Source organism: Meleagris gallopavo, chromosome 16 (assembly GCF_905368555.1).
Source record: "Meleagris gallopavo chromosome 16, MGAL_WU_HG_1.1, whole genome shotgun sequence".
NCBI lineage: Eukaryota > Metazoa > Chordata > Aves > Galliformes > Phasianidae > Meleagris > Meleagris gallopavo.
This window is the reverse complement of record NC_139419.1, coordinates 5,762,489-5,780,170: the sequence shown is the minus strand read 5'-3', so window position 1 is coordinate 5,780,170 and position 17,682 is coordinate 5,762,489. Positions and strand designations below refer to the sequence as shown.

At 48.0% G+C, this 17,682-nt stretch overlaps 1 protein-coding gene across 2 annotated transcripts in view; it reads right to left on the bottom strand.

Moving 5' to 3' along the window:
* Window positions 1-17,682, bottom strand: part of LMF1 (lipase maturation factor 1) — a 162,880-nt gene that overhangs the window by 107,731 nt on the left and 37,467 nt on the right. For both annotated transcript variants that reach the window (XM_085237239.1, XM_085237238.1), the window contains one exon: window positions 8,115-8,263. In XM_085237239.1, the coding sequence (XP_085093365.1) occupies window positions 8,115-8,263 (149 nt within the window). The remainder of the gene's footprint in view (window positions 1-8,114; window positions 8,264-17,682) is intronic.

Sequence of the window (17,682 nt, the reverse complement as noted above, 5' to 3'; positions counted from 1 at the left end):
TGCCCTGCTGTACCCCTCTCCGGCTGCTGCACTTTGGTGATTCAAAATGAAAAAGAGCTGAAATAATTAAAATGTCATTCAAGCACTAAGCCGATATGAGTCACTGTTACAAAAAATATTTTAAAAATTCTTTTAGGAGTGGGGGATAATTATATTCCTCCCTATCTATTGATTTTTCTCTACAATGCAGATGTCAGATTTTCCACGGTTTTTTTCCTTTTTTTCTTTTTTTTTTTTCCCCCCTTTTTCCCTGGAGTGAGTGTCAACGAGGAACAAAGCGCTCTTTGAGACTTTTTCAGCCCAAAATTAATTCTGAAAAAAAAAAAAAAAAAGTAAAAAAATGGTACAGACAGACCAATAGCACGGCAAGAGAAAGAGCCTGGTGACTGCAGCAATGTCTGCAACCCCTGCATTGATGTGGCGGGGAATGGGGCACCAGAGTTATAAATTTAGAGTCCACCCAAAGACCTCCATTCTGTTTCACGATTCAAACGCCGGCTGAAAAAGGAAAATATCTCAGAGGATGACCCTCAGTTCTGGGATTTTAGTTTTTCTCGTGATATTGATTGCTCCCAGAGAAAATCCAGTAGAGCACCTCACATCTCACACAACTGCCCACCAACCCATGCTCCATCCTACCCACAGATAACGTGGCTTCCACTTCTTTGAAATCCAGATCTATACAAACCCATCTTGAAGACAAGCCAGCTGTAATTTGGACCCCAAACTCACAGAGGAAGAAGAGACATTCCAAAGCCAATGCCTCAAAGCAACTGGGCTCCATGGCAGACACAGCTCTCCAACTCGGGATCCGACACGAGAGCACTGCACGCCTGCTGAGATTTTGCTCTGCATACAGAGCCCCTTCTTTGCTTTTAGAAATGCCACACAGTGAGGATGGGACAGAGGTATTAGACTTTTGGGAAACCCTCTTCTACAGCTCTGACAGCAGCAAGCTAAAGGCTCTGAAAAGAGCTGGTAGTGGTGCTCCTACCAACCTCTCCTTAAATTAGCAGCTGGTCATTCAAATCCCTGGTTTCTTCCATGCAAAGAGAGAAACAACAGGCTGGAACAGTACTTCCTTAGCCAGAGAATGACAAGCACGTGCTCCTCAGGTGGCACTGCTGTTTATAGCTTTGCTCTGTCAGCACCACTGAGGTTCGAGGTGATGTGCTTCCAACATCAGCAGGCTACAGGATCGGGCTCCACATTTAGAATCACAGAACCATTAAGGTTGGAAAAGCCTTCTCAGATCACCAAGTCCAACCCCAAGCCATCCCACCACGAGCCTGAGTGCCACATCTCCACGTTCCCGGGGACAGAAACCCCATCACCTCCCTGGGCTGCCTGTTCCAATGCCCCGCAGCCAATTGTGCAGCCCACCTGTGAGTGAGCACAGGGCTATTGCTGTGCACAGGGGGGCACACAGCCAGCCCCAGGTGTGGGGCAGCTCCACGCGGACTGGGAGACCAGAGAGCACAGCAGTGCTGAGCGGGAACTCAATTCCTGCACAAAGGAGCAGAGCGCACGTGAGCAAGCGGACAGTGCAACAAGATAAATGGATGATGCAATGAGACAAATGGATGATGCTCTGCTTGCGGAGGTTTTTGATGCATCGTGAGCCTGTCACAGCTAAACTGGAGTCACCGTGAAGGCACAGCATCCCAACGGACCGGTGTATTTCTGGAAGAGAAGTCACCCGCGCGGGCTCCTGCTCTGTTTGCTGTTCTTTTTCCCCCCTCTGCTATCAGAAAGACGCTTTGAGAAAGCAGCACGGCTGCAGCAGCGTTTGACTGACTTTGAAGACGAGCTGTAAGCAGTGGGTGAAAGGGGTTCTGAAAAGTCCTTGGCATTAACGGCTCCATGCCTTTTAGAGGCACTGAAGGAACAACACGTCTTCCTGCCAAGGGCTATTACTAGACAAATGGAGAGAGATCAGAAGCACAAAGGAGGTTGCTAAGGAGTCAAGTGTGGGATCCCTGCAGAGAGGAGGAGGCTGCAGCTGGGACGGCAAAGGTCAGAACATTGCAGACATCATTTTCCAAAAATTCCCATGAAGCCCCAGCGCCCGAGTCAGGAGTCTGGCCCTTCCTCTGAATAATGAGAAAGCCATAAAAGAAAGCTCCCTTTCTTCCCTCCTACCCACGCTAATGTAATAAAACAAATTAGAATAATTATTCTCAATTTCAGAGCCATAATGCCCAGGATCAGGGCACGCTTGTCACTGAGATGACAACTACATCCGTTTGATTCTTCTTTTTTTTTTTTCTGTATTTACAAAAATCTCCCAAATTCCAACTTTTATTTCATTACATCTAATGCAATTTTACCACAGGCATCCAGATTCTGTTTTCTTCAAAGTCTTCATTACTTCTGCCAGAAAGTTCATCTCCCTTATTAGCTAATCACATCCCCACCCTTTCCAGTAACCTTTAAAATGCCACCCACGTTATGACACTTTTCGAGGAATCCGGGCGAAAACAAGAGAAATGCAAAGAGATCAACACAAACCACTTCGTTTCTGCAATAAGCTGCTGCAGTGGCTTAAAAAACCCTCGGTCTAACTGTGAAAAATAAAACGAAATGTAAGAGATGCGATAGCGAACGGTGTACTCACAATCTGGAGATAAGGGATCCCTTTCCTCTGAAAGCACATCTCAGTGTGAAGGATGGGCAGCACTCAGCAGGAAACAGATGAGAATTTAGGGGAAGAATTTATTGCTCATTATTATAAACCTTTTGGCACCATTTCTTCCCCAAGACTCCCTGCCTTAAACGATCTTTCTCTCGTCCTCTATATATGTCACAGGGAAAATACCTTGTGTGTGCACTAGGAACACAGAAGGATTTACATTACTTTGTGCCAGGAAATCCTCAGGATGGCTCTGCTCTGCAGCCCAGGGTCTGAGCTGCCCAGGGAGACACTGCTCTGATGAGCAGAGAGCAACACCGGATCTTCGTGGTCGTTTTGGTGCATGCTGATTGCACCACAGCACTGGGGAAGGATGAGCATCAATCCAGCAGGCAGCAGCAAGAAGGGACAGGAATCCCCCAAATGACAGATTTTTGCCTGTGCTCACATGTCTGTAATGGGGCGTGGTGGCAACAGCTCCCTACGAAGGGCTCTCGAACACAAGATGAGGGAAGAAAAGAAACCCTTCTCTGTGTCGCCCCATCCCTGGGCACCTGGGATGCTCCTGGAGATGAAGTGCAGTGCTTTCGGCCAGCAGCATTCCCAGAATGGTGCAAGGATCCTGAGGAGGGCATCAAGGACATGGGACACGGTAGCTTCAGTGACAAAAGGATGGCACTTTGCTGGGTTGAGCACTCACTGCACACTGAAGTCCTGGGGCAAAGCTGAGACTTCTCCTCCAACTGCCCCAGGGGTTCTGCCCCACTCTGGGGAGCTGAGCCCGCACGGCCCCGACCCATCTGCACACAGACCCCAGCTCCAACACCTGCGTGCACCAGTGATGGATTGGCAGCTTTAAATCTGAATTTCCTTGCTTTGGGCACTTTTAAATTAAAGTGGTAATGTGCTTTAAATCCTGTTTCCCTGCTTTTCCACTACACTCTTCAATCCCTTCCTCCAGAAACTAATCAAGATGTCTCAGACTCACTTATGCTCTGCTCCAGCCACCTTCCCCAGTAACTTATTCCATATGTCTGTGATCCTTTGCAAGATGCAGCTCCACCTTAATTCCCCATTTACTCCCAACTTCCCAACATGCCGTTACACCTCACCACATTTCCAATGCTGATAATCATTCGCACAGAACTTCACCAAGCTCTGTAAACAGCACCCAATTAGTCCTAACCTGAGCATCTCGGCAGCACTGTGCTCTCTCTGCAGGCTGATGCTGATGGAAAATAAAATGCATATTAGAAAGCTCTGTGAAAGAGCCACTAGCAGTGCAGTGAGGTTGCTGCACATGCGTGGGCTCACCTTGCTTTGTGCCTATGAAGGGTCACTGCTTGCAGAGTGCCCGCATCCTGACTGCAGCAATGGGAAAACAGCCCCAAGATCACCCAGCTCTGCTCTGCAGCTGCCCAAGGACTGGGATTTGACAGCAGACCCAAGTCCAGCGCAATCTGTCGGGGTTGGCATTGCCATGGAACAGCAGGAAGAAGCAGTGAGGACCTTGGGGCATTGGGCACTGTTCTGCCATATCCACACTGACACTCCCTCAGAGCACACATCTGGATGGGACCGGTGCTACAGCACAGCAGTCACAAGCTTGGCTGGATGTAATACAGGGAACTGCACACTCCATGTCAGCATCCCACAAAGAAAAAGGCTGGGAGGGAAGAGGTGCAGAGGCGCTTTAGTTGGAGATGATGAAAATCCACCTAAATTCAGGCACACTGCCTCTGACAGCAGCAAACCTCTGCTGTGAGGCTTGACAAGTGATGTGCAATGAACAGAGACAACTCTTGGGAATAACCAGGGTAAACATCACTGAAGCCACAGGTTGCTTTGAAGGCATCAGCCTCCACTACAGATCTGTATGGCCCATGGTCCATCACCTCCATCCCTCCACACGTGTTTCTGCAGTTACCAGCATGTATCAGTGTTACTATAGCTACACACACAGGTGCTGCCGAAAATTGAGTTCTCACATATCTGAGCAAGCGTGCACGCATGCAGCCTTTCCCTGACATTCCAACTAACGAAGAAACAATTTTACAGCTTACAGATTAAATCCCTAACGGCTTTCCTGGCTCGAGGAGCCGCACGACGTCCTAGCAGCATGCTGTGCTGGTAGGCATGCATCAACTCAGGGCTGTGCAGGTCCACCAGCAATTCTGCTGCCTGCAAGAGAGAAAAATAAAAACAAACAAAACTTGCTCATCAAAAAGCCCACAGCTTCACACAGCGTCTTGAAATGCCGGGAGGCAAGGACAGGGGCAATGCTGCCCTGCTCTGCTTGACTGCCTCAAGGCATCACAGCACAGCCACACCAAGACGAGGATCTTGAGTCACACAGCACTTCTGAGACAAATTAGCAGCACGGATCTGTTTGCACCACTTATTTCCTACCACGCTGCTCGCTCGCACAAAGGGACTGCTATTCTTTTGCCTCTACACGTTCCTAAGAAGCATCCGTCTTTACATCCTGCACTAATGGATTATTAGGAAAATCAAACATATAGATTGAATCACATAATTATGCCTTTTAAAAAGCCAGCAATATTTGAGATGAGCCCAGCGCTTGCTGCCAATCAAACTCCAGCAGCAGAGCCTGAACCCACTCCTTGCACAGGAATGCAGAAGGGATGATTTTACCTCTCACACAAGCATCTCTCTTAATGAAGCCCAGCTGGAAGTCAGGCATGGTGCAGCAACACCTGCCCCGAAGGCTTCTCCAGAAAACTCACGACTGCTTCCGCCCTGGGTTGCTTTAAGGCAACAGAACTCCTCCACAAGGCTCCCACCAGCTCTGTGGGTTTCTGTGGTCAGAAGTATAAAAGCAGATTTCTGCTGCAGTGGTTCTCTACTAGCAGGTTGTAAACAAGGGTGCGGGGTGGTAGGATATGGGAAGGTTTCAAGGGGATGACGGATGTTCCCTGGGGGCAACGATGACAACAGTCATGCCAATTTGGGTTGGGTGAAAGTCCTTCAGATCCAGCCTGTGTCCTTACAGGTACATTTGGCATCCAGCAGCTACTGGGCTTGGTCTGTTCCTTTGCATGGGCTGAAATAAGTGTAGGCACACTGGCATTTACTCTGGTAGAAATCACAAGTGTTTTAATGCTCTGGTTGCTAGAATTCTGAATGAAAAGAGTTCCTAAACGTGATGCATTGAACGGGGAAAGAAAAGAAAAAAAAGAAAGGGGGTGGGAGGGGGCTGAAATGTGAAATCCACACTCCTCTCCTGCTCCTGCTCTGGGAGCTGACTGCAGAAAAAAAGAGCGATGGGATGGGAAACTGAAGTCCTTTCCTGGGGTCCATCACACTGTCAAAGCCAGGCAGGCCAGCACATTTCAGATGAGCTTCGGAACTGCACAGAGCATTGCTCACCCACCCACCAGCACAGAGTGGGACGAACAAAGCCAGCTCAAGGGAGGGCTGCGAGCTGGAAGATGGCATTTTGCAGGGAAATCCATGCCCAGCCTCCTCAGCAGCCCCCAGGGAACCATGCGGGGAAAGCCAAACTTCCTGCGTGAGACATAATCCCCACCAATCCCACCCCTGGGAACCCTCCCTTCAGGCTGCATTTGTGCACATGTTTCAACCCCTGCCCAGATTAGTGAAGAAATCAAAGATTGCCTTGGAGCAGGTGCACCTGCACTGCAGGAGGATGCTTGGGTTTCACGCATTAAACTCTCGTCCCAGTGCCTGCAAGCATCATTACACCATCTGAGAAGGAAACGTACACGTGTTTGGGCCCCGAAACATTAAAGACACCATCAATCACTGATTTCCACTTGCTTGCATAGATCCCCCTTTAATGACCTTTCCACGTTTTCCTCTCCCATGCCTGTTAGTGCCATACCAGCAACCAGCACAAAAAGGACTTGAGGGGCAGCACTGACTGCAGAGTGCCCTCTCCAAAATAACTGCAGATTTATTACTGGGGAGCAGCACAGAGATAACGATAACACAGACTTCTTGAGCTCAATTTTCCATTACAACAAGCCTGTCTCATAGTTCAGAATATATATTACAACTGGAAAGAGCAAAGTGCAGCGTCTCGTTTTATAACAAAAGCAGGATACAAACTTGGTAGTAACACAACACAATTCAGCTGCGATTCCTTATGCTCAGAGCATCGGTTCTTTCCGTAATCAGTGCCACAGCTGAGGAGCACTGAGGCCACCAGACATCCTCTGTCTGAGATGGAAACTTCTGCAACCCTGTTATTTTCACCAAACAACACTGCTGATAAAAAGACCAAATATTACACCCACAGTGAAGTTCTTGTAGGAAAAATTAACCTGCATTCGAGTAACTTACACTCAGGACTTCATCATTTCAGAGGAGTATCAGGTCACCTTAAGCGACCTTACCTTGCAGGATGGGGACCCCTCAGCCCCACTCAAACCACTGCAGAGGGTCCTTCAGGGTGGGGACCCCTTCCCCCCCAACGTGAGTCCCCAGGAACATCACTAAGGGCAGCCATCCTGTTGGTGCACTTTGGGTCTGCAATAGCAACTGCCCTCAAAGACACAATGAAGACACGGCAGCACCCAGCTACCAAAAGTGCCCATCATTTTCTGCACAAAGAGAGGACCAGAAATTTCAGTTATGAAATATGGATGCATATGCTGCCTGCAGACCATACACTGTGCTTCCCTTGGTTATCACTGTTCCCTTCAAACATCTTTTGTTCTTATTATTAAGAAGAGAGGGATAATTAAGAGCTTGTTGAGTTTGACTATAGATTCAAGCACTTCAAGAGCTGGGGTGAGAGAAGGGCTTTAGAGAAAGTAGGGATCCCCAGTAGGGATGTCCTACTGCCTGAAACACTTTTACAATGATCCTAAATAAAAATCTGGGGATGTTTTGAAGTGTCCACCACTCAGCTTCAGATCACGGGGTAATGCTCTGCCACACCTCTAGTTTAACAATGATGTGTCAGTTCCTGATGGATTCTTTTACAAGTGACTTGGGAATTTCCACTGGCACTTGGACAGTAACGCAGCAATTGTTCTCTTTGAAATTAAGGAGCAAAGAATGACATTTCAGTAAAGCACACACAAAGAAAAAAAAAATAACTCAGCATAAAGCTCCCGGGAATTACCCACTGCATTCCCAAGCATCTTATCAAAGAGCCACAATGGCCTTCAGCTTCACTTCCTTTGAAAGTGCCAATCCCAAGAGCAGCACCAACATATCGATGCACAGGAGTAAGCACGTGTTTGCCTTTCTTTAAATAAGCATTAACAATAAGGACTCTGCAAAACAGAGCAAGAAGTATTTCCTACTCCAACCTCCTTCTTCTAACTAGAACAGTCCTGAACTGGAGGACTGCAGTGCTCTGCCCCAGGGACAGCTTCCTGCTGGGATCAGATGTTCCCATTGCCGCCATCTCAGCAAAAAACAAACAAACAACAACAACAAAACAACCCAAAGACAAAACCCAAAAGCCCAACCATAGAGCCCCACTCACCGCTCCCAGCATGATCCTGAAGATCAGCCAGCGGAAGCCCCAGATGACGATGCTGGATGGAGGTGTGGAACGGGGCAGACGGGACAGGGTCCAGAGTGGGCAGAGGAACATCCCCAGGAACCCAGTCTCCAGGAGCTGTGACTCCCATCCTGCACGGAAATGAAAAGGAGAATATTTGCTGCAGAAGTCCTGTAAGTTATCCTGCCACCAATTTTTAATTCACAAGTGTGAAAAAACCCGTCTGAAACATAACCCAAGGGAAGGTGGCTCCCAGCTCTGCCCTCGTGTGCACATCACACACTGACCTACCTACATGAAATCGAGGTGCTTTACACAAGAACACGAGCTTCAGAAAAATACACCCCTGTAAATGCATTTCCCAGCAGTTCTATCCCTAATATCCAACACTATTATCTTCGTGTGCTGCTATGGGTTCTGCTGCATGTACCAACACTTGTGTTATTTACATGGTAACTTCACTCAGCACAAAGCAAATGCATGGGCTGTTATGAAGCGAAGAACAATGCAATGTGCAAAGTGACCCAGGAAAACAACATGCTTTTGTCACGAAGCAAAACTATGCTGAGCTTACTTTAAAATATCAGAATCAGCAGTAGTGGAATCTCATTTAATATACACAAAGTTTCTTCTTAATTACATTTTGATTTAAGGAAACACCATTCTTCCTCCATCCACCCTTCCTCAAACAGACCCTCCAAGTGCCAAAGCCAGCACTGCTGGGAGGAGAAGCGACGTGCATTGTTAAAAGCAGCTGCACCAGGAAAGCAATGGCTGCTGCATGACGTGAAAGGTTAATTGTTACCCAGCCCGGCTGCAGACAGCAGTTGTGGGTCGAACTGGCACCACAGCTCTGCACTTCTGCCCATACAAGAACCCACTGTTGGCTGTGCTTTCATATGTTAATGCTGTACTCCTAGCAGACACCACTGTGTGTGCAGGACATCGAGGATGGCATCTCCAGCAGCCTCTGACCTGCACGCAAATGCAGTCTTCTGTTTGATTTTTTATCACAACTCCCAGGAGGGTGTTTGCAGGCATGGAGGTGCGCACCAAAGGACAGAGCAGCACACATTGTGGGTCACAGCCTAAATTCAGGATTCATGCTTGCAAAGCAAAGCCACAGCCCTCCTGCTAGGCAGCAGCCTCCAGGCACCATGGAGTTCAGCCTACACCTGTGCTTTGGGCCCCAAAGCAACGAGCTGGGGGCCTGGCACTGCCACACAGCACAATGCAGCACCACGGGCACAGTGCTGTGCTGTGATGCCAGCAGGGAGGTGAGCACTGTGGGCCCGCAGTGAGCCAGACTCCAGCTGCTGGCGGGGGCTGCAGACCCCTCTGCTGGCAATGCAGGCTGGCAGTGGGCACAGCTGAGCTGGCACCAAGCAGGATTTTGCTGCTTTGCCAAAGGCAAAGCACGGTCACAGCACCACTGCTGCAGACACCTCCATCTAAACCTTCTCCACTTGCAGCTAAATCCCATTCATCTTCAGCTTCTCCGTGCCCATCAACAGCAATGGGCAGATTTGCTTCTGCAGATGGAGCTTTAGCATTTGTGCTATGCTTTACTCTGCTGCTGACTGCCATATCGGATTCCACCAAGCTCCTGCTAAAAAAGCAAGACTAGGACGCAGATAGGCACGAAGAGTCTCTGATTTATTAACAATCCTCTTCCTGATGCACTCAGATCCACTGCTGGCAATGCGGTCACAGGGATCGATGTCCCATGCTAGCACACACTGAGCAGCCACATGTCTGCCCTGGCTCTTCCACAGCCTCCATCCCTCCCCTCCCAGCCTGCAGCCCCTTGCCCACACTGCCCCAGCTTTGCAGCCGCCCATCCACTGCTGCTGCTCACCCCTTTTGCAGCTTCCCCACTTCTATCACTGCCTCTCAATATTAAATCAAAATAAAATCAATATTTTCCTTTCCTGCTTCGCTTCACACATTGAGACCAAGCTGGCCCTCATCTCTCCCCAGTATGCATCCCCAATCCTGGCTGCATCCTCCTGCACAGCACCATTTCTTCCTCTGAAGTCCCTCTCCTACTTCTGTTGTGTTTTAGCTTAGAATCACCAACTGCTCTCTAAGCCTTCAGCTCAGACAAAGGAAAACATTCAACAAATGTGAGCTGTTTTTAGCAGGGACTGAGGAATGGCTGCAGCTCGTTATTCTTATAGCCATAATCACGTGCAAATAAAACAGCGTTTGATGCCACTCCACGAGCAGTGCACGTCCTTGTGATGGCAGGATTATCCCAGAAGCTTTGTTTTCTACCAGAACTTACAGTTAAGCCATGAAGACCTCCAAGGGCAACCAAGCATGCTGCTCACCATCACTGCATGCACAGCTGCTGCTGAGTGCTGTTGCAGTTTGCACATTGCCACCTTTGCACTCCACTTCTGAGGCCCAATCACAGCAGAGCCTACAAGGAATCTCCAAGTCTTCACAGGGCAGCCCTCAGAAGCCCAACCCCACCCCATCCCACCCTGCTCACTGACCACCACGTCCCTCAGTGCCACCTCTCCACTTGAGGACCTGCAGGGACAGTGACCTCCCACCTCCCTGGGCAGGGATTCTTTTTTCCTAATGTTCATCTCCCTTAACACAACTTGAGACCATCACCCCTCATTCTATAAAAAAATTCATTACTGTAACCTGTGAAGACCTAGACAGTGAAAAAATCATCATTATGAAATCCAAATAATGCCATGCTTTGGGGAGCAGAGGGCACGCACTGGGCACTTAAATGGAGCAGCATAAACCAGACACTGGCACAGCATGAGATCCAGGCACCAGCACTGAAGAGACACCAAGGTACCACGCACGGTGCTGAGCAGAGTAAAACCCATTTTGCAAACAGCAGCAAAGCCCAGAGCACTTGCAGGCACTGAAGTCATCTCAGAAAGGCAACAAGGCAGCTCGCACCCAAAGCCCAAACCAGTGCTCCACTGACGTGGGGCTGAAATCAGGGCTCACCTTGGCCCCGTCCCTCTGGCCCTGGTGCACACTGATACTGCTGGGAACGAAGGGGTCACGTTGTTGACCCACCTGCTCCTGTTTTCTTCAGTTGGATCTAGTCAAATTTCAGCAGCTGCAGCGCGGTACAATGCGCCATTGTTATCTCCAGCACAGCAGGAGAGGGAGCCAATTTTTTTTTTTCTTTAGGGAAAAAAAAAAAAAAAAAAGAAACAAACTAAACTGCCAATGGTGGCTGCATTTGCCTCACACGCGTTTCGAATGTTTGTTCCATGCTCCTAACTGGATGCAGCAAAAATCCATCCTCTGGCATTTTCGGAGGGCTGCGCTGGGGAGGGGAGATGGGGACAGGAGGACAGCAGGGAGGAAGAGAAACCACAAGAGGAGCCTCACCCCGTTCCCCAGGACAGCAAACACTCTGGCAGGAGCACATCATGCACTGTAGAAAACATTACTGGTACTTAACATGTAAAAATAAAAGGCAGTTTGGTATGAATGGGCACCGGAAAAGTCCAAAGCAGCACCCTCCAAAGCACCTCTCCCTATAGAGAGTATTACTTCTAATGGAACACAGATTACATAGCACTATATCATTAGGGTTTCCAATTGTCATCTTTACTATTTACCATCAAATGCACGATGACAAAAAACACCCGTAACAGCAAACTGCCTCTCTTTGTGTGTACATATCTGCACACAATTTATAGAGGCCGTGCCTGCACAGCACAGCCAAATGCTCCTGCCATGTACACACATTTTATGGCTCTCTCTGCAGCCAGCACACAGCAGAGCCGTGCAGCGCACAGCGCAGCTGTCCCCAATGAATATTGGGTGTCACACTCACTGGCAGTCAAAGCAAGGAAGATACCCAATACTGACTTAGGCTGGAATTAGATTAACCGCTCCTGAGTCTCTCCTCCCTACCTCCCTGAAATTCAGTATGATATAATTTACGCTGCAGCATTAAAACACCTGTTGAACACGGCATGGGTTTGGCTGACGGCTTCAGGATATTCTGATTAAGGATGGCACGTGCAACAACCACGAGCAGCTCAACCAACAGGGGCAGAGCTGTGCCCAGCACTGAGCAGTGCACCCCACGGGCTGCTCCCACACCGCTCATCCCCACAATCCTCCCTGTTGGTGCTTCTCCTGCCCCCCATCCGCTCCCGACCTCCCTCCTGCAGGAGCACAGAGCCAAGGAAGAAATGCAAAAAAACAGGCTGACAAATATTAGCTAACTTTGAAGAGCTGCATCATTTCAAATTGCTTCACCAACAGGCCCTCTAACAAGTTAAAGTGCTAATTACAAATGTCAGCCAAATGCCATTTTAACCTTCATCGTGCAATACTGTCCACACTAAAACCCATCACACCGTTATCACCAGTTCCAGCCGGGTTTGGCTGTCACACAGGGCTCCCTCCACACGGCTTGACTCCCACCTGCTGAACATGCACTTCTCAAGACACAGAGAAGAACATCACCAACAAAGCCCTGGAGAGGACAGAGCAGAAAGCCACAGGAGCAGTGCTATATAAGGCAGAGCATGCACAGTTCAATGCCAGGAGCTCGGGCTGCAAGAAGGAAGCCCTGGAGATGCAGCAGATGTTCTGAGAATCACTCTGACGTTCTGTGCAGAAGTTCACACTACCGCTGTTCATGCTGTGCATGGCACTGCGAGCTGCTGTCCTCCAATCTGCCTTCTGTGTCATTTCTCTTTCTCCAGAAGGACTACAAACGTACCAAAGGAGCACAGACTCAGTCCCCTCGCTCTCCGGCTTTCCAAACACCTCTGGAAAACTGAGTCACAAAAAGTGCACAGAAGAAACATTCAAGTTTGTGTCAGACTTAAAAGGTTTCTCAGGGCTCCCTATGGAAAAGTTCACTGGCAGTGCCTAACAGATACACCACATCTCTCCACAGTTACAAAGCCACTCGATAAACATGGAAAACCTGCTGGTAATGTCACAGAGCAGCCCTGGATCTCCTCCATCAGCAGCAGAGCATACGCACAAGGCTCAGCTTTAACTTCATTTAGATCTTCCAGCCACCCAGGAAAAGCCATATTCAGGGCACCAAAACTGTGTGCACATTCATGCACAGCTATTTTCCAAAATCACAGCTTGCAACTTAGAGCTCTGAAAAGTCAGCTCATTACCCCTACCTGTGTTTTCCTTTAAAATTCTCTAAAATCCCATGCACATGGATGTGTCCCAGGCAGTGAAACTCCAGCTCCAGGCAGCCATAGCACCCTGCATCCCCTTTGCCACAGGGCAACATGGCAGAGCAAAAAGAACCCCTTCATTCTGTAGTCGTTCTCCTGCCCCCAAAAAATCCCAAGTGCAAAAGATGTTGACCTCAGAAGCCCATCTTAACCAGGATGGAGAAAGGAGGAAAGATGATTAAAAAAGGAAGAAATCAGTCCACCAGAGTTCTGAAGAAAAGACAATGAGGAAAGAAAATGATTTATTGCTTCTCAGTCTGGTGGTGCCTTTCACTGAAAGCCCTCAGAACAAAGAACGAGCTCTCCCAGCCATCCGTCCCCTGGGGTCTCTTTTCAGAGCTGTGACAGCCCAGGCTCAGAGAGCGGCAGGACAATCCTTGGGCATCTCATCCCGGGTGAGGGCAGACAGCCCTGCTCCTGCCCCAGGACATGCTGCAAACACCCCAAACCCAAGGTATGCACCAGCATCCCACAGCCAAACTCTGCCCCATTCATTTCTCAGAACATCACTGCAGGTACAAAGTGTTTTGGAAGTGTTGCTTGCCACAGATCACAGAGTGGAGATGCTTCACATTTCTGCAGGTAACAGAATAGTTTTCAATGTTGCTGGAAGATTTGGAAAAATGTTATCAATAACTTTTGTTCTTAAAAGTATAAACCACACGGAAAAAAAAAAAATTTAGCATAAAAACTTTTAAAAGCTTCCAAGTGCTCTCCAGGGTAGTCATTAGAAACTACTTAGGTAACAGGAGGGTGATAACAGTGAGTTAATGCAGCGTTAAATTAGCCCTCCTTCCATGCAGAACTTTAAGTGACAGAGGAATCAGTTGGGAAGATTTTTATTTTATTTTTTAAATAATGAAGTTAATGGATTTCCTGTTTTTAGCTCTGTGGGCGGCTGTCATTTTGAGGGATCTGTACATACTGTATTTAATTACTCTGTCTTAAAGTAACAAAAATACTTTCATGCGTTCCTATGAAAGCACCAGCACCTCCCAGGCACGGCCACCTAGGCAAGAACACCCAGCACTGCCCAGCAGTGAGGGTGGACTTCTCTCCTGCTCTTGGCCTTCCCAACATCAAACCATCCTTCAAATCCTTCCCGTGGCCATAAACTGTCTCATAAATTGAGGGCAGTGAGCATCAGGAGGGGCTCGCAGGGACTTCTCAGGGCTTCCCACCATCCTGCTGCAGCCATGGCTGAGGTTGGTGCTGGGCACCCAACTGCAGCTTTGCCAGCTCCCCAGGACTCACCCACCTCCTGCAGCAGGGGATTCTCCCCGTTTCCCCCTAACACATTACTTACTACAAACAGGGGCAATGATGGGCAGCAATAAATCTGAGCAAAGATCACAGTGACTTGAGAAGGAAAGCTGAGCAGCCTGCAATGGTCCACAAAGCATGAGCCACACAGAGAACTTTGTAAATGAAATGGGAAGGGACTGAGAGTGAAAGGAGATGCCAAAGAACGGAGTAAGATCAGCAGCAGAACAAAAGTGGAGGCCAGGAACAGTCAGTAGTTGCTATACATTCCAGTTCTGTGACTGGAAAAGCCTGAAATCCATCATGCAGTGGATACTGAAACCCAGGAAATGAGAGCGCTCATCTCCTTCAGAGAAAGCTCACTCTTACTGTGCTTTTCCTTCTTAATTTGCATCAAGAAAGTCTTAATATGAATAGAAAGCCAGCAATTTCCACTCTCAAGCAACCTGTTGAACACATTTTATTTGTTCCTTATACGGACAGGACCCCTGCAGTACTGTGCCATGTGCCTGCAGAGCTGAACTGCTAAAAACAGGTGTCTGTTGGGTGTTAAATCTATCTTCAGGCTGCTCTGGCAGCTTAAGAAACCTTAGCAGCTGTTAACATGGTTAGCATGGCAACACAGGAGCCTAACAGCTCAACCAGCCTGCTTTCTTCACCATTTCAAAACTATCATTTCCCGCTTGTACACTTCAAGCTAGAGCAAATTAAAACCAATACCATGAAAGCACCTAGCAACCACTTCTGCTAGCAGGCATAAAGCAAGTCTTGAGATAAAAGTGTATTAGACAAACTTTTCCTGTTGCATCATGTGAGATTCCTGCTGACCTTAAAAGCTCACATCTTAGACTTGTGTGAGCACATGTTCTAACATCAGCATTCGCAGGAGATGACAAATACCCATTAAGGGACGACTCTCTCATCCAGCTTCCCTGTCAGCTTGAATTAGATCTCTCATTTAAGACTTCTAGCCAGCCTTTAAAATACCAAGTAGGAAAAATAACCTCAGCATCGAGCCCACTAACCTCAAACCAGAGCCACTCACGTCAACGTACGTCTTCTCAACAGAGAGAATGAGAAGACCATGGGTAGATCACAGCCAGCTTTCAAGTTGAACATGAAATGCAATCCTGGAAAGCCAGGTCCTGCTGGTAAGGGAGAGCCACAGAGTGTGCAGAACACAGTGGCACTGCACACTGGTTTCCTACATGCTGCTCTTACTGCTGCACAGGCCAGAGACAATTGCCATGGTCGAGGTAGTACCCCCACTGGGGCAACCAATGCTTTCCCACCCAACCTACCACCAGATGCCTACAGACCTCAAGGTTTGCTGCTCACACAGCCCTCCTCCGACTCATAGGAGCATCTAACCCAGCAGAGGCAGTGCTTGAGCCACCAGGAGGGGAAGGACCCAAGGGCTCATCCCCTTTGGCAGCAATAAAGTGCAGGAACTGCTTAACCCCATATGTGGGGCTTTGTTACATTCCTTCCGCATCTTTTACACTTGTGACCTTTAAAGGCCAAACAAAACACCAAAAACAGCATTGGACAATATTTATACAAGACCGCATGACAGAAATCACTGCAATATCTGTAATATGAATTTTCTGATTCTAAAAGGGGATATGCTTTGCCCAGAGCTAAGCCTATTTCGAGGGATTACAGTTAGATAAGAAAACTGATAGTGCTGCATCCTTTAAGACATCCCCTCAGCCCCAGCAAAAGAAATGGGACTCTCCATTCAGCAACATCACTCTGAAGTAATTCAACTAATGAAACCCCAGTGATGTGAAGCTGCTGCAATTCAGGAATGGTTTGATCCAGGCAATTTTCAACATGAAGAGTCCAGAAACAGCCAAAATGACTAATGGGACCTCAACACCCACAGCTTTAACCTCGAAGAACAAAGGAAGAAAGAGGGAGCAGGAGGAAGGAAGACCGAACGCGGACCTCAGGAAATCAAAAAGCTGCTTTCAAAACCCATCTGACTTTAAAAAGATCTGATGGATACGTAGGAGGAAGCAGCAGTTTTTTAGCAATTATGGGACAAGTGCCAAAAAGTCAACGGTGCTAGGAAGTTGTTCTCTCCCTGCACAGTACAAAGGGATGAGCAAATACATAAACAAAGAGAAATGCTGATGTCCAGAGGCTGGAACTATGCGCCAAACCTTCAGAGTGCCGAAATCCCACTGCTGACACAAAGAAAGGGGTGAACTACATCAGCAATCACTGAACCCAGTGCTGGAACAACTAAGCTGACATACAGAGGACACTGAAAATTATAAACAATAAGAGAAATGAGGAATATTTCAACATAATTCTTTCCAGCCACAGCGACGCTTGCGCTGCAGGTCTGTAAGGGGCCAAGTGGAGCTGCCTCAGCCCCAAAGCCACCATTTTCAGCTTCAGCAGAGAAAAGCAAATCAAAACACACAGGTCTGCAGCCAAGATTTCACACGATGACCTCTCCTCCATCCTGCAGAACGAGTTACAGGAATTCTCTGCCTCAATCATATGGCCCATCAGTCTTCATCACGACACACTGTGGGAAAATAAATAACTGCAGGAGTCTGAGGATCTCGGGTCATTTCTTTGGGCTCTTTTCGCAGCCTGTCAATATCCGACTTTGGCCCTGAGATGTGGGTGCACAGCATCCACCCAGAGACGCTTCCATGGGTGTCAAACATTGGCATGGCTTGCTACTAACAAAATAACAGGAATCGGTGCCCAATTGTAACATGCATTTCAAACACAAGTTCTGACATCAGATGATAAAAACGTTAAACGTAACTCAGGTTTCTGTTGATTAACAACCAGATGCAGCATTCATTAAGGGTTGCTCTTAATAACAAGCCATTACGTTTCCTTGCAACATGTACCGACATTGTTAAACTTGGAGATCTCAGATGCTGAAAAAAGCTGGGACAGACACCCTCATTAACAGAGCCAGCAGCTGCTAGCATCGCTGCAGATTCCATTTTTAGGAATAAGCAACTTTCAGCATCGTAAGAAAACAAAAAAGACAAAGCAACAGAGAGCACGGTTATTTATTTTGACAGCTGTGGTTTCACTGTTTTAACTAT